The 17,665-nt window shown below is 40.5% G+C and overlaps 1 protein-coding gene across 6 annotated transcripts in view; it reads right to left on the reverse strand.

Moving 5' to 3' along the window:
* Positions 1–4,603: 4,603 nt before the first annotated feature.
* The window catches only part of PRDM2 (PR/SET domain 2), a 74,612-nt gene continuing 61,550 nt past the window's right edge, over positions 4,604–17,665 (reverse strand). For 5 of the 6 annotated variants that reach the window (XM_075172638.1, XM_075172637.1, XM_075172640.1 and 2 more), the window contains 2 exons: positions 9,197–9,332; positions 4,604–8,000 (listed from right to left, as the gene is read on the reverse strand). In XM_075172638.1, coding sequence (XP_075028739.1) covers positions 9,224–9,332 — 109 coding nt within the window. In that variant the 3' untranslated portion in view covers positions 4,604–8,000; positions 9,197–9,223. The remainder of the gene's footprint in view (positions 8,001–9,196; positions 9,333–17,665) is intronic. The other variant, XR_012677101.1, reaches the window with a different exon arrangement.

Genomic DNA, 17,665 nt, shown 5'->3' on the forward strand with positions numbered 1-17,665 from the left:
ATGTGCAAGTGCTGCACTGGCAGTGTGGGAGGAAGGTGAAAGGGAGAGGGTCAATCCCTACCATTAGTAAGTGGGAGCTTATTCTGCCTTCTGCTCCCTAACACAAGCTGTGTTCTAAACTGGGAAGTTTCAGCTTCCTTTAAGCTTGATGAGACATAAAAACAATGGTAGGATTCTCAAATATGTATGAAAAGACTTCCATTGGCAAAAAACCCAACCAAGTAACTTGATGACCTCTGCCAGTCCTTCTCAAAAACACCAAGCGTTTCCTTACATTGCACTCTGCCAGTGCCTGCAGGGCTTGCCAGACCCGAGTCACCTGTCTTAACGGGTTAGTGGGAAATCCCATACATGGCAAAGAGCTTCTTTCAGTACAGCACTCCAATAGCTGCCCCATGGCTACCAAAAGGGAACACAAAAGATGTCCAGTGTCTGTGCCTGCCTTGGACTGAGCTCTCATGGGCAGTTTTGCTCTAATGGACCTTCACTTTCTCCATGGAGTTCTGTGCAGTCATTAAAGCTTTCGGATGATCACTGGCTCTGAAAGCCTGTGTTTCTGACAGCCATCTCTAGAAATGAAAATTCACTCTCTGCAAATCTGCATTTGCTTCCTGTGAGCTTTGTCACAGATAAAGCCTTAGCCAGCCAAGGGGCAGATTTGGTCTTGTGTGCCTTTCGATTACCAAGAAGAAGAGAGATGCGATCTCAGCTGAGCACTTGCTTCATTTTCAAAGGAAAAATTCACGCAAGTAACACTGCAGTAGACTTCAAGTGGTCTACTCCCTTCATCTCAGATCTACCAGACCGCCACATGGCATGCCTCCTTTGAAGAGCCTTGTTCTACCCCAGGTTGACGTCAGCTTCCTGGTCAAAGACAATATGATTATAATATTTCTGCTTAACAACGGAGTCCATTGATGGAGCCAGATTTGTTCATCAGGAACTTTCCTCTGCTGCAGTAACACAAGCAGCTTAATAACACCGCAGTTGACTTACCATCAAACCACCAAGTGCAATGAAAAGTCCATCTAACGCACCTTTATTAGCACTTGGTCTGGAACAACTAACGTCTTTGCTGACACTTTTCCTCATGTCATTTTATGAGGATGTAGCAACTCATTTTCTCCACACTGATGATCAGTTGATCTGACAGGGAGTTCAGAAGTCCTGAAATACAAAGGGAGTGGCTTTGTGCACCTCCAGCGCCCGGCCCACAGTGACAGCAGCATAGAAGCAGTTCACAGCAGGACAGAAAAGCCTTGGTAAATGCCAGCTTAACGGATACCTGCTTCTTTTCCACATCTAATTATCCACTGAACAGACAACAATGTGCCACATGAATATGTACGAAAGGGAAAGAAGCTCGGTTAAACTCATTACATCAATAGAATAGATGTTTCATTACAGTGATATTTAACATCTCTAGAAATACTCTGTGCAAGAAATGGGGGTTATTCACAACAAAGTTCTTAGTAGCAAAGGATTCTGTAATGGAGGAGGACTTAGGAAAGAATATAGAAAAATTCAGATATTATCCTTAATGAGATGTCATCAGCAATGAATGGTAACAAGTGAGAACTCATTTTCTGTGTGGCAGAAGCCAATGTTTCACTGTTACAAGGCAGAGACTCTGAAAAAAAAAAAAACCCCAAACAGATAAGGATTTTTGCATTTGCTTCCAGCACCGCACTGTCACAAGGAGAGCTGCCAAAATAATTGGTTGTATGTATGGGGAAGTATGGATGCAATTATTCCTCCGCAGACAACAGTACTGAGATCAGTTCTGGAACCTTTATGCAATTCTGATGCCTGTGTCATGCAAGGAAAATAAAACATTTTGTAGAACAATGAATTTGAAGCAATGCACTCAAGGTTTGGCATCAGAGACAGCAATTAAACATATTTCTCCCTTCCTTCAGGTTATATCCCCATCAATTCTTGGCTGAAAGAGAATTTTGTTTGGTTGGGTTTTATTCTTTCAAAAAAATAAAAGTTTGAATGCTACGGAAGAAAATTATGTAAGTGGTGCAGAGAGGAGAAGAAGTCCTACTCTAAAAGACTTAGAGAATTCTGCGGGTAGTTTATCAAAAGTAAGACTGAAGTATGACTTCATTAATGTATAAATATCCTTGTAGAAAAGAAATACCAACTCTGTGAAAGGACTCCAATCAGTCAGTGCCAGGCACGAAGAGAAGCTGGATTCAGATACAGACATTATCTACTAGGACAGAGTACTAAAGGAACTAGCCTGGATATTTCACTTCTCAAGGTTAAAGTAAGATGCATTCCTAAATCGATACACCCTAGGTAAACCTTAATCACTGCACTTAGTAGAGAAACCAAAGAATGAATTTCAGGGAGTCTGTCAGTTAAGCACTCCAGCTGTAGGAAGATTCAATGGATAAGAGAGTAAATATATCACGTAGATGACAGGATGTGAGTATAATAATGAGCAATATGTTTTATAGTACAAATTTTCTGATGTAATGCTGGTCCCCAAACAGTCTATTCCACAGAGCTTCAGCTGGAGGGATGAGGAGGAGATGAGCCTGGAGATAACACCCTCTCACCTAGTTCTTTGCACAGCCATTGACACTGGCAAAGCAAGGGCAAAAAGAAAAAAAAAAAAAAAAAAAAAGAAAACCAACCAGGCTAAGCCCTGCGAAAGTCAAGGTGACCCAAAACTTAGCAGAGCAGTAAAAAGCAGGGGGGAGGGAACTATTTGCATTAGCATCTCACATCTAAGATAGTATTTCCAGAGCAGTCTAATCTTTAACAACTGTCTCTTCTTCTTCCAAGGCAGCTGCAAAGCAAGTCATAAAACAAATGCAGCACAGCTTGAAATTCTCCCCTACCCCCCAAGCACCTGTCTGTCCCCCTCCTCTTCTTCATTTGAGAATAAAGGACGATTGTTCATGATCAGTAGGCCAGAACGTGCTTCTCTGTCGACTTCCCAGGCTAGCTCATCCCTAAACTGAGCGAAGTGTCTCTTGCATCAAACGGCACAGCGCTATTTCTGTATGGCCTCTGGTGCCCTTCTGGGACCGGGCTGGGAGCATCCGCTGTTCATTTCACCCAGGCTGCTAGTCATCAGCCGCAACGATTTCTGAGCAATGACCTTGGCTTGATGCAAGCCAACGACCCAGAGGTGAAAGGTTCCATTGCTCATAATCCAGGAAAATGTTACTCAGCAGTGCTTGATGTACATTTCTATTTCTACTGTTCTTCCACAGCTGACCCATCTCACATAAGAGATGACAAGCTGCTGGGGATCTCAGGTGTGAGGTACTTGTGTCCTCCATGTCCACTAAGGGTTTTTTTCCTTGAGCACACACAATACTCTATGTCCTATGGCCTTGAAAGACTATTTACAGTTGGCACTGGCATCAAAGACTGAAACAGCCTAACCGGTTTTCCTAACAGATTTTGTAAGGGGATTCTGCCACCGGCAGCGTTGTGTTGTCTGCATCCTTCTGCCTCCTGGCAGCTGCAAGCAGCATGACACATACAGTGGTGCAGTAAACAGTATTAAGGCAGTAGCTTCGTTATGAGAAAGCTTTTTCTCCTTACCTGTTTTTGAAGGTAGTCTTCTTCCAAAAACGCCACAGCTCTTATAAAAAGACGTAATTAGTGCTGCTTCATGTGACAGCACAGACAGATGAAAAAAAGTATGTAGCTATTTAGTTAAAGAATATTTCAGAAGATTTCATGCAGGGAGAGAATTACAGTTCAGGAAAATCTGATCACTCAAAACTTAACTGAAACTGAATGCCATTTAATAAAAATCAGGTAGGCTGCAACACTGCAAGAGGAGGTTGACTGACTGTTAGGCTGCTGGAGGCAAGGCAATAACATGCAATGGTGACAACAGTGATTTTTTACTAACAGGTCAGATTTATAACGCGTAAGAAATCTTCAGATTTTTCTGGGGCAAAAGAGCCATTTTTAGCCTATATGAAATTAATATTAATACCTATACTTCAGCTGTTCCCAAATCTGTTTGTTGTAGCTGCTACTTTTTTAAAGAATGTGGCTGAATTAATGCAGCACCAGTGATGAATGGCTGCCCACCGACCCTCAGCAATTCCCTTACAAAAGTGCCAAGTCCTACAGCCCTGGACAAGGTATAAAATTCCCCCTCAAGGTGTTGTGATGAAGCATATCCTTTAACAGAGATGAATGAAACTGGGACCATTTCTAGGAAGCAAAAAACCCTCCCACTTCATGCCCTGCTCAAACTTTCACCTTCTGACAGGGGATAGCAACCCTTGAAGTTCATTGTATTATGTTGCTTCCACATTGCTGCAACGCTTCAACAAGAGGTTTGGCTTTGAATGGAGAGTCCAAACTACAAAGGGCTTGTGTGCTGCTTATCCAAGCATGCAGACCCAGAGTCTGAAGCTGTCAGGAGAGCTCGGTCTGCCGTAATTACTGTTAGCATGCATGGAGCTCGATAGACCAAGGTGACATTTCTACCTCCTTCCTCCTCTCCTGCTGCCCACCAGAAAAAAACCCAAACCATTCAGCCATTTCAGAGCTAGAATACCTTGGATCTCCACCTTGAAGACTTCCTTTGCTGAAATAATAATAAATATTTCCATGATGCGGTTTGTCACATTAGTTTATTGTTGTTCTTTTTCTTTACATGGCAGACAGACAACAGAGCTTTCAGTCTTCCAGAGCAATGTTCAGAACTCAAGCACCAACCAGGTAATGCCACATCTCCACACCGTTTATTTTTAATGAACTTCTCAGTATCAGCATTGTCATGAGAGCACTGCAGAGCTACCAGTGTCAGCCTCACAAATTCCTACATGCAAAACCTGAGCTTTTTCCCCACCCTCTCCTTGAATTTTCACAAGAACTTAGTGATATTAGTCAAGGGCAAAATTCCACGTTTCATCAGCAGGCACGGGGGAGGTTAAAAATTTGCTGCAAAACTGTGAAATTCTGCCTTGAAAAAAAAAAGGAATACTTTCCTGAATTTACTGTGAATAAAATATCCTCATCGTTCCAGAGAAGTGACACCATTTTGAATTGATTCTTTTTTCTGCAAGAAAAATCAACTCCCCCACTCTCCCAAAAAACCTGCATTTGTTATCTGAGGGAAAATGATGAAAAGTCTGGTGCAACCATCGGTTATTTCTTGTCAGTGGGGTGGATATTTTTCTGCCACAGCTTAGACCGTAATGGATCCTTCAAATAGACCAGTACAATATAAAGCTGTGTGCTGGGGTCTCTTGGTTGAGTAACACATGTTATAAAATTTTAAAAACGGAGCATTTACAACCAGGGACATAAAGACGTGCTTTTAAAATTGTAAATACATATTTACAGGCTTGTGTGATAAACCAGAATTTCTCTGGGAAAAATGTTTGTATATCACAACAATTTACACACTTCTCTCCTTGAGTTTGTCAGTTATTATAGTTAATACCACTCTAAAAAAAGCAGCAAAAATAAATTGCACAAACGTGATCTCTAATAACCTCATTGGTATGCCTTAAAGGCACTAAACTCAGCAGCATCCGTGCCAGAAACTCTGTACTTAATTTAACTTCCTGTTGCTGGAAGTTGAGTGGGTCTCAGAAGAACTGATTGTTTAAAGGGGGATTTGGGCTGCATGGCAAGAAAGCTCTTCCTCAGCAACAATCCTCAAGTGACCAGTGAAAATTTATACAGTAAATGTGATCTTCGACAAAATGTCTAACAAAGCTGCACTGGGAAAATCAAGGGCATATCATATTGGTGCTTTAAGACAGAGTGTATTGGAGCTGGGTTTTATTAGCTCTGTATATTCATTTGTCAAATGATCTAGATGCTGTCCAGACACACAGGAAGATAATTCCTGTTTGAAAGAACAGGGTTTACCATACTAATACTAGATGATGAGAGGAAGGAAAAAATGTGGAGAGAAAATAAAAAGAAAGATAACATGCAAAACTAAAGAGAGCCAAACTGATTAAAGAGCTGTGTGTGCACACCAGCTTCTTTGAGATAGACATAAGGCCAGGAAACTTAATTTCTGTGCTATTTGACCAAGATTTACCAAGCTGCCTAGCAGATTTGGATACTCACTTCCGACTAGTTTTAAAGAATAATGAGAATCTCAGTCTTCCAAGGCTGCTATGAAAAATTTCAGCCTTCGTTTCAAATTAGTACATCACATATTTCAAGAGGAAATTATTGCTAGCAAAAAGCTCAAGAGGGGACAAATTCTAGAGACTCTGCACTCTAGGAAAGAGACAGAGCAGCCAGCAATGGCACAAGCTCTCCCTAGAAAGCCTCCATCTCAACGGTCTCACAGTCTTGAACTGGAAGCACCACTTCCAACATGGGAGGGGATGTCGCTTTTTATGGCTCATCTAGTTCTCAGCATCTCAGCCTTCCCCCAAACCACAATTGCACTTAGAAAGCCTCCAAGAGGGGTTTATCCAAAAAATCTGTAGTTAGATAATACAAGATTCTGAAGACCTTTTCTTTCCAACTCAAACAACATGTAGCTAAAACATTTTTACAGTGAACAAACCCAGTGTTTTTAGTTTAAAGCTTCTGTATTCATTTTGAACAATTTGATTTTCATCAAAACTATAAAAAATTAACTATTTTCAGCAATTTAATACATATATATATTAATATATATGTCATACGTATATATGTAGATATATATAAAATTGATCCTTTTTTTGACTTTTTTGGGATGGTGGGAAGGAGTATCGACCGGGCACTTGTTTTTTCTCCACTAATGTGTGCATACACAGATGTGTGCTTATCTGTGCGGAGTGCAAAGACAAGAGGAGGAATAAACTGACTGAAATAAGGGAGGAAATAGGACAATCGACCCCCTTGGCATCCTTGAAAAATCCCAAACCCGGACACTACATTAGCAGGGATCCTGCAAAACCTTGTCTTGACAGAAGGAACCCTTCATCTCAGAGGTGAAATCTGCAGGGGCCCGCAGAAGCACCCCTGCCAGATGATGCACCTGTGTGTGATTGTCACCATTTTGGAGCAAGAGGTAAGAGACCTTTTTGCACTGCATCTTACCAACTGACCTGTATGTTTCTACAACTTGTCTTTACTGGCTGCCAGCTACCTTCCTGGATGCCCTCTCTACACCATTGAAACTAAACATGCTTGTATTGAGAGTCGCAAACACACGCTCCGTATTTAAGGAAAAGTGTTGCTTGATACTGCACAGCAACATGCGTGTTTGATATTCTCTCTGAAGAAATAAATCCTGACTGTAACAAGAGTACCAGACTGGCAACAAATGTAATGGCAGCTTTTGAGAAATGGATGCTTCTCCCTTTATGAAACTGGGCTATCAGTGCATTTCACTGAGATCACTTAACAGGTGGTTTTCCAAAAAAATGTGGGTCCTGATGCACTTTGAAAGCAATGACATCATGCCCGTTAAAGCTAATGGTACAAAGTCAAGAGATTGGGGTACCCACAGACTTCAGATGTGGAAACCTCAGCAAACCTACCACTCCCTTCAGTGGATTTTTGTGGGATGCCCAGTTCTTTACCCATTAGGATGTAAAGTAGAAACTAAAATGATGTAACAGTCTTTCCAGAATTTAATTGCATAGTATGTTAAACCCTTCGGTGTTCTACCAGAAAAAGGAGACTCATCCAGACCCATCAACCCTCTGAACACAGTTAATCTGCCTGCAAATGTCTGAACATTTCTCCATGCTATTCCACTGGCTGTTGATGCGTGGACTCCACGCGGTAGGGGACCGTGAGATCACCCTCTCACCAGCATCCACAGTTCCATCACTCTGGAAAAGGCAGGAGCCCTGCTCTGCGCTCTCTCCCTCTCCCTCTGGAAGGAAGGACAACATGACAGAAGCATGCCATTGCTTCCAGCAGAAGAAACCGCTGTCCCTGTTATCTACGGAGGAACCGGTCTCACCTCATCTGAGAAAAAGCAGGAGAGGATAATGCTTGAGGATTAATTCACCTCACCTTTTCCAGTCAAAAGGTCCTAGTACCTGCAAATACACAGAGAGTTGCATTTAATCGGAGTCAGCTTTAAGATTAAGCAGTCAGAGTAACTGCCCCATTACCTGGAAGCAGGACAAGTCATTCAGCGAGTGCTGCGCAGGAAGGAGATGCCCATAATTTAACTTCTGCTTGGGTTTCCCACAACTAAATGGTCTATGCCGCAGTTAGGGATGTTAACATTTCATTAGCAACCACTCCCTTTATTCGGGAGGCAGTAAACTTCAGAATTTTACTAACTTTTCCCCCAAATGTTATTTTTTGAACATACTTAACAAAGAATAAATTTCAGGCTGCAGCATCTTTACCTTTATACAGGTAAGTATAATGTTCCTTAGCTATTACATCAGTATAAAGGAGGTGATTATCTGCATGTTACAGGTGGGGAAATGAAGGAGCAGAAGACAGTGTCTTGTTTAAAGTCAACCCAGAGGAAATCAATTCAGCTTCACCAATAACACTGGACCAGATTGTTAATTTGTCCAAGCCCATATTGCTTCATTTTACCAGTTTATCTTGCCACAATCCCAACTAATGCTTTTGTATGTTATCCTGGCACAGCAATTTGCATTGTAATACTGGTCTTCGAGCTTCTGGTATTCAACCAAAGCAGCCAGCCATAAGACATGTTCCTAGGCTTATTTTTTGGTCAGAGTTAATATTTGTTCAGCATTTACCCATTCAGCCTAGAAGATCTCAAAGCACTTTGCCCACTACTACGATCAGATACAGATAGCGCTTGTTCCAAAATGGGGACAAACCCCATCCTTACAAAAATTCCCACCATCTTCAAGCTCCCCACAGGATTCAGAGGAGCAACACCTCAGGTCTTAAAAGCTCATAAACCAAAGAAAACTCTCCTTACATTTTCCATGAGGCTAACGAGCTGACTCTGCCCTAACAGATCCTTTTGATCCAGAGGATGTAAGTATGCATCACTAGAGAAGACCTTGTCCCTTGTGCTCGATTTAACTGAGAGGCCCGATTTCTGACATAAGGCACCTTGCTCTCCCCCTTCACGCCTACTTTCTTATCAGTGACCAGTTACAACAAGAGCAACGACACTGTGGGTTTTCTGAGGCTCGGATAACATCTGTAAAGTGCTTTGTGCTCCTTGCCCACAGAAACACAAAATAGGTAAGCTCTGCGCATCCTCCCGTGGCAGCGCCTGACTGCATTGCTGTACCTGGTTTGGTTGGACATGCAGAAGAGTCTATTCCTTGAAGAAGTGGGATGCAGTGCAGTTGGATTTCTTGCCTTGCCTGGTGCTGGTGTTATGCGAAGAGGAGGAGGGACATCTAGAGGCCATGCGGAGTCTGTAACTGTACAAAGAGGCAGAAGAAACTCATACACATGCATTAGGGTACCAGGGGAAAAACAGCAGAGACATGCTTTAGGGCCCTATAGGGGCTTTAGTAAGAGATGAGAAAGAAACCCTGCATTCCACCCACACTGCAAGTACTGAGAGCCACTTCTGAAGGCAAGAGGGTTTTTTTTTGCCTTGTTCTGAACTTACCCTGTTAGTTTATTTCAGTAGGAAACAGACAATGTCAACTGGAACTAGCATCCAGCCTCCCACCCGATGTCCCAGTTAGAGACCGTTCAACTGGGACAGACAGACCAATCCACAGTTACGTAAAGAACAACTGAAAGAGCCGCAGTCTATTTTCTCAGGACAGTCCGTATCAGGTTTTAAAATACATATTTACGTCAAAGGAATTTTACTTTCTACCAGCATAGTACCACATCTGGTAGTTTTTCCCAAGGTCAAAGTCGCAGTACACATTTGCCACTATAGCATTGGCAGACTCGACAATGACGCATATGGGTCACTACAGTGAGCACTGCTACAGTACCTTTATGGCAGATGATACACTATTTCACTTCAAATTTTAGACTAACTCCAAGAATCCCAAAGTGAAAGTGAAAATCAGAGATTTTAATGACAGTATTACATCTCTGTTGACTGTGATTTCAAGAAGAAAGCCTGAAAACACGAGTCAAAGCAAAGGAAGTAGAAAGGCTTATGCCCTATTCTAAACATACAATCTCAGTTCAAATGCATACCCAAGCTAAACTTCCTTACACTAAAAGATAAAAAAATCCCCTATTTGTTTTTAAATTCAGCATCTTTACCATCCTGCACATACTTGTACCTCCTCGGTGCCTGCAGACACACGTCTGCTCCCCCTCGCACCTGTGCACCCCCCATACTTGCGGTAATTACATACCTACCTTCTATATGCAAATTCTTCAAAAGTCTAATCAAAACCAACTACTTATGTTCTTCCAAGGAAACATCTTTTGAAATATAATTTTATTACATAACAGCATGTCTAAGAAAAGTTAAAAGTTAGGTTTTCCTCCAGGTTATTTTTAGGGTTCAATATACACCCTTTAAAGAAGATTTCAGTTATTGTTTGTCCTTACATACAGATTTTGTAGTGCAGTGTAACTGCAAGTTAGACTTAAAGAAGTCCAAAATTTTCCATTACAACACAAAAACAAAACCACAGAAATTTTGAAAAGTAAGCAATTCAATTATTTCCAAATTAAAATTTGTGGTTAAAATAGTCTGCCAAAGTTTTGTTATTGTTATATGTAAATCCTACTCTCCAGCCTTTGTGAATTTAATACTGAAGCATTCATCTAGCGTGTAAGAATCAGAAAGTGGTAATGAGGAAGTCAACAAAAGCCAGATTTTGTTGTCCCATATAAGGACTGTTACCAAGGGAAACAGCAGAAGATCCAAAATAAGTTTAGTTTGGCTTCAGTTCTTTACTATAACTAGAAGAGAGAAAATTTAGTTTTTTTATTTAGAATGTTTCCATTTAAGTAATGCTTAATGTAAAAAAATTAATTATGACTTGTAACAGTTCTTCTGTAATCAATAACATCTGTGTGTTACTGCATGCAGTGAGCCAATGCCTAGATCCTGTGGGAAACGTAAAAAAAAAACCAAACCCTCAAATCCAAAGAGACAAAGTATCTGAGAAAATCTGACCTGCATTTTCATATGCACACCCCTCATCCCCCTGAAAACCAATATGCTAAAGGGATCTTTCACCACCTAATTTCATCTAGCTTTAAAGCTAATAGATCACTGGCTTATTATTCGGAAGTTGAGGATAAGAGGAACAAGATAAAAAGCCATTGTTGTTTAGATAGAAATTGAGTTCTTAATAGAGTTCTTAACGTTGCCTTTGCATTCTGCTCTCAATCAGCCATGCATTGAAACCACACGGCAAAGCACCAACTGCTCCCCATGCAGCTCGGCAGAGCAGTGATGTTTGCTCTGTGAAAGCAGTTAGGAAATCAGTGCCCTCCTCTGTACCGATATTAAACTGAAGTGGATTGATAATTCTATTTTTAAAGAGCCTGTTTAAAGAAATGGAGGGATGCCTGGAGGTTTTAGGAGTAACTCCCTGGGTTTGCAAGAGAAGCTAATCTCAGAGGGGGAGGGGAGCTGAAGTACCCCCATCGCATGTAGGAACAGTTATTGAGATTGCTATTTTTAGTGCTGTCACTCTGCACCTGCTTTCACCATCACCCGTGCTGGGGTAACTGGAGACAGGCAAAAGAAAAAGAATTCTTAGACACCCTCAGCTGATACAGCCGAGCAATAAGGACTTTATCGGGAAGGGGCAAGGGGGCTGTACCCCAGCCCCATCACACCACGGTGCACAGCCCACATCCTGGACCAAACAACAGAGGACAGACAGCACACCCCATGCTACATCCAGCTCTGTCAAAACCATTGTTTAGGAACAGTCCTTGCTGGAAAAAGGGAAAAAAAAAAAAAGGGGAAAAAAAAAGGAATAGCATCAGAAAACATACTATGCTTGCAAAGAAAAGGGCACAGGAACCAAATGTTAGGCAGCAGGAAGGACTTGTCTACACTAAGTTTTCTCTGTCAACTAGGACTTTTAAATCAGAATAAACAGTAAATGTACTAGCTATACCATAAATTAAAGCTAACACAAAAGTTAAATGATGCTTGTTTTTTTTTCCCCATGTAGACAGGGCCTAACTCTCTCTCTCTCAACTGAAAGCACACCTTAACTAAAGGGAGAGACAAATCACTTAATTTGGTGAGACCCGCTACAATAAAAACCCAGGTCTTACAGTCTTCCATCCTTGGATCTGAAAGTGTTCTGTGGTATGAGTCATTACCGTAATCCCCATTTTTCAGATGCAGAACTGAGTCAGAAGGAAAGAAGTGATTTGCCAAAGTCACCCAGAAAATCTGCAGTCTTAAAGCAGAGGCAGGAGCAATGGCAAAAGTTCCCCTATCACAGTGCATTACTATTCCCCAAGGTAATTTGTCTCCTGAATACTTAAGAAGTTTCACCTTATTTGTCTAAATCAAATTCCTACTTCCATATACCTTCCTAGGCCACTAAACCTTGAAGTAAGCAGCACATGCAAACTAGAAGGCTGGTAAAAAAGCCAGATCCTGGCACACACCCTTCCCTCAGACATTCTCAAAACACATTTGGTATTTTTAATGCAAATTACCTTGTCTTCTACCATACTTGTGCAATTAACATTCTTCCAAGTTGTTAGTTTAGTTCACTAGAAATGTCCCAGAAAAATAAGCCATGTTACTTGTGGGAATGAAGGCTTGCAGTGATCCAATACGGTTGCTGGCCACACCAGTGAAATCCAGTGAACAGAGCAAAGTCATCGCAGTATGTGATAAAACATTCAGGTAATTCAGGTTCACATTTTTACCTCAATTAAAGTGTGTTTTTCTTGCAGGGCATATACTTCTACATTCCTAATCTAAAAAAACCCATGCATGTGGTCCAAAATTTCAGACACACACACCCCCCAAGACATCTCCTAACAATAGACATGTCAGGGACATACCCTATCAATAAAGTGTTTACTCCTCCTATATAAAACAATGTCTAAGCTGACACAGACTGACTTCTAAAATAATTGACTGCCTGGGAAAAAAAAGATAAAGAGGTGTGGATGATTAAGCCTGAATTCCTGGCTTTGCAGAATTAGGCAAGGTAATTTTACAGGCCAGAAGGCAAGCGAGGGGGTTTCTGGGCACAGATAAATGAGATTTCTGGGCTTTCTGCTCTCAGTGAGAACTAAAACATTGTGTTGCTAACCTAACTGGCATGTACTCTCTTGCACTAGCATATTGCTTAATGGGAAAGTAAATACACAAAACAAGGACTTGGAAAAACATCAACCACCAATTATATGAACTTTTTTTTTTTTTAAGTGAAACAAAATATTTAGCTGGACAAAAAGATTTGTGGATAAAATTTTGTTGAGAAGGATGTCTCCCTTTTCTGTGGAAGAGTCCTGCCTCTATGTATAAAAAATGGGGGAGCAGCAGAAAGCAAAACGAATCTTAGTGTGCTCTACTGCAGCTATTTTGAGACTTTTGTGCGTTCATTTATGAAAGCGGTGAAAAAGCTGGAACACGTCAGGATTTTATCTTGCAATCATGTGACGCTAAAGGACACAACATGAATATTACGATTTTATGGTCAGGCCTTTCGTGAATCTAAACTGGAAAAACCTGTTATTGAGATCCTTTGCATTCTCAACTTTCAAGAAGATACACAGCAGCACACTCTAACTCAAAGAACTTAATACCTTTAAAGTAGCACTGCTCCCCCAGAATAACTCAAAAATTGTTTTGATTCACGCATGTGCTCTAGAGTTCAAGTTTCTTCGTTGTTGACTTAGTTCCACTTCCAGTGAAATCCTGCTTCAGACCACTATTAACTTCAGTGATGAACACCAAACCAACATTGAGAAGTGTTGAAAAAAATCTCACACCATGCTCACCTGGGGGACTATCTAAAATTAATGCGTCAATACCATTTTACTTAAACATAACTAGATTTTCAAAGGCAATTAGCGATCTAAAGTAGCCACTTTAAAGGAATTCAGCACTGAGGATGGCTACTGAGTTCTTTTGGAAAATCAGTCTCCTTGATGGTACTCCAAATTGAGCTCAAAAAAATTATTAGTCACTTTCAAGAAATCTTGGTCTAGGTCTATAAATTTAGATGAACAGTATCACATCAGCAATTTATCTTCCTGCCCTTTTAAAGAAGCACAGGGCATTGTGCAAGCCAAAAGCTGTAGAATGTTGGATTAAAAATAGCAGTACTCAAATACATCTTCTACACTGTCAAGTAATCTAATCTGATAATTTGATAAAAAGTTTGTATCTATTGAATCACATTCATGACAGAGGAAAAGCATGAGAAAATTTTATCACACATACGGAAGACTGTAGCTGATTTTTATTTAGCTTTATACAGACATGGTTACTCCAGTGAGTTCAGAATGATTACTGAAGGCTAGCAGAACTAGTATGACCCCTCAGGCCTGCACACCTCATTACATAGAAAAGAAACCACAGGACAAAATGTGCTTTTGATTTAGAAAGACAGACGAGTGAAAGCATTTGCCATAATGAAATAGGGAATACAACTTCAAACTCCAGTGACAGCGGAGTTTGAGTGTGCAACTCTTCAAAGCAGCTCAACGATGGAAGAATTCATTATTTCTCACCTTCCTACCTCCTTCCACACTGCAATGTGTAGCAGTAATCACAGTACCTAAATGAAATGCTAAATAAATTCTACCATCAAGTCACAGCTGGAACATGACTAACTGCTATGCACACACGATTTGCACAAGAGTGCGTTTGCTCAGTCTGCCTGAGCACTTCCAAAGCAAACTCCCTCCAAGAGCAGCACTGGAGCAGCATCAGTGCTCACGGTTCAACACCAAACTGCAGCAAGGATAACAGACTGAGCTCTCTTCCGTTTCCACTTGCTGCCAGGCCTTCAAATGCCCTTAGCAGGTAGCGCATCCTCTGCGTTCTCGACAGTATCACTTCCCTGAAAAAAAGTCCTTGCATTTACTTCACTATAGGCATTTAACTTTGCTGAGCAGCATTGCCTAAACTGCAGAAGGAATTGAGGCAGGCTCTGCTGAAACAGGCCCAGATATCAGATTATTACTCTATTTTGACTGACACAGGCCATTATGAGTAGTGCAAGTCTCAATTTTGCTGTTCATCTGAAAGGCAGCACACCTCCAGTGTGTAATACCACCTTGCACCGTACAGACCGAATGCTGAGCCTGTATTTCTGAAAAATGGAACATCACCCACTGAATAATCAAAGCCGTTTCTCACAACCCTTTGGCAGTTTCTGGGAGTACCGTCATCCAAAACATGACTCAGAGACCCTATTTGGCTTGTGAAACATAAGTGTCTTACAAAAAATAAGCAGAGAGACAGATACAAAGTGCATGTTGCTGATTAGTATACTATGTTCCACAAACCACTCGAGCTGTGAATAAATTAGGAAAATGAAGCAGCTACCTATCTCTTAAAAAAAAGCCTACCTCCAACTTGATGCCTGCTCAAGCTTCCCTTTGAGTTTGTGTTTTACTGCCTTGTATCTGAAAAAAAACCCAGCAGTATTTCAATGCTCTTTTTCAAATGCATGATTTCAAAAGTACACTCTACCAAAAGCATTTTTAAAGACTTACAAAGAGAAGTAAATGTGCAGGATCAGCAAAATGAGAATGAAAAGCCATAAAAGTATGCATGGGAAGCAGTAGTCAGAGGTGACTCAATAGCAATAAGGCTTCCTCTTAACTAGGGAAGAGGTTTAAAAGTAGTTAGTAGCTGAAGAGACTGTGGTCCACAGACAGAATAGGACTCTAATCCCTCCTGTTCCGTTCTGAGTTCTGCCAGTGATCTCATATTAGACACTGGACGCTTTACTGTTGCTGTTGGTACAGCTTCCTTTCCAACTCTTGGTCTAATAATCTATTTGCATTTTAAACGTTTGGGTGGGGCCCTTGCCTGACTGTAAGTGATGAGCACAAAGTAGCACCGACTTCAGCTACAGACCGAGTGTTACCTTGGTATTAATTTCACTCAAAAAATACCTATAAGACATTACTTAAATTGCAAAGTCAAGATCCCAAAAAAAGCTTAGGAAATTACATCAAGTCATTCATACGTATGGAATATAGACCCATCTTTAATAACATTAACATATTTCATTGTCTCATTTGGTGCGTAAAATGGACCATTAACGGTACATTTAATATACCATGCCTTTCTTATAGTGTTTTATTTGCATCTTGCTCTTAAATAGTTATTTTCCTCACCTTCCCACTCTTGAAAAAATATTGGAAGGTGCTACACATACCCTCTTCCATTAGAGAGCTGCTATTCACTTTTAGACCAGCTCCACCCTATGAAGTGACATGGTTTCTACCAAAAAAAATACAGTATGCAACTATATAATTAAAATGCACATGGCACGTATAAACAGGAAACTACGGATTTTTACTGCAATCTGAATATAAGCTTTTTTGAAATCTCGAGCATTTGGATTTGTACTTTATTCCCAAGTGTTTTCCAAGACATCTCTTTTGAGTAGCCTTTAGCTTTCAGGTCACTAGATATTGGATAACTGTCCATCCACAAAGTTTAGGTGAAGCAATCCACTTCAAAAGGTAATTCAGATTATTGTGGCTGTGTAGGTGAAGCTTTACAGAGTTCCCATTAAAATTCTGTAAGATTTGTGCATCCAACTGTTGAGCACTTTTCAAAACTTCCGCTATGTCTTAAAAACACCAAACACAATATGGTATTAATTCTACAAGTATTAATATTCTATTTTTAAATATTGTATAGGGGTGACCCAAAATCAGCTTTGCTCTATATTGGTATCAAAATATCTTCGGTTACTACTATGAAATTTCATGCTAGTCCCAAGAGTTTCTTTCCAATTCTTTACCAATAGATGTGGAAGTTTACCTCTTTTTCATAATTCACTTACCACAAAGCTCAGATCCAAAACAGCATGCACGTGTTGTTCAGAATCTATCCTTTAGCTCATTTTCATAATGAATAGAAGTAGAGTATCACATGACTCATGCAGATCGCACATTCAGTAAATAAAGGCTAGAATTAGTATGTAAGGTCTTCTAAGTTCTCTTTTTAAGGTCATTCACAAGCTATTTGTCTGTCACAGGTTATCACTTGCAACTAAGACATAGCTGAACTTGACTCCATTAAAAGCTGGAACTGGCCCCATAATTTTGGAAATGAAGTCACAAATCTCAGTAAGTGAAGGGAATGCTATTCATTTTGACATTTGAAATTAAAAATTTACACATCAAATTGCCAGGATATAGTTTTTTATGACATTTCCCTGAAGAAAATAATCAGGAACTAAATCAGAACTTTAAATAAAAGGCTTACAATACAAAATGCCAACAAATACACTAGCCTAAATCAAGTACAGGTAGCTTACACAAAGGGTCAGGAGCTTGCAGAGCAAGTCAGGAAACACTATATGCAGGGGGCCTGGCTGCATCACCTGGACTGTCTTTTAATGCCTAGGATTGAACACATTTGAGACATTCTCTGATACAAGCTTGTTTTAACTCTTTCTAGCAAACTGGATAATGGAAAGAAGAAAAAAAAAAAAGGTAAAATACAATGTGTTAGATCTCCCACCTCCATACACACTTCAGCGTTACTGTTTTTATTAAACTGACACTGCATTTGATCTTGACCAGCACATCAGTTAGTCTCTGTAAACAGGACAAGTTTAATTGTTTTCATTGCCTGTTTGGATGC

Source organism: Calonectris borealis, chromosome 23 (assembly GCF_964195595.1).
Source record: "Calonectris borealis chromosome 23, bCalBor7.hap1.2, whole genome shotgun sequence".
NCBI lineage: Eukaryota > Metazoa > Chordata > Aves > Procellariiformes > Procellariidae > Calonectris > Calonectris borealis.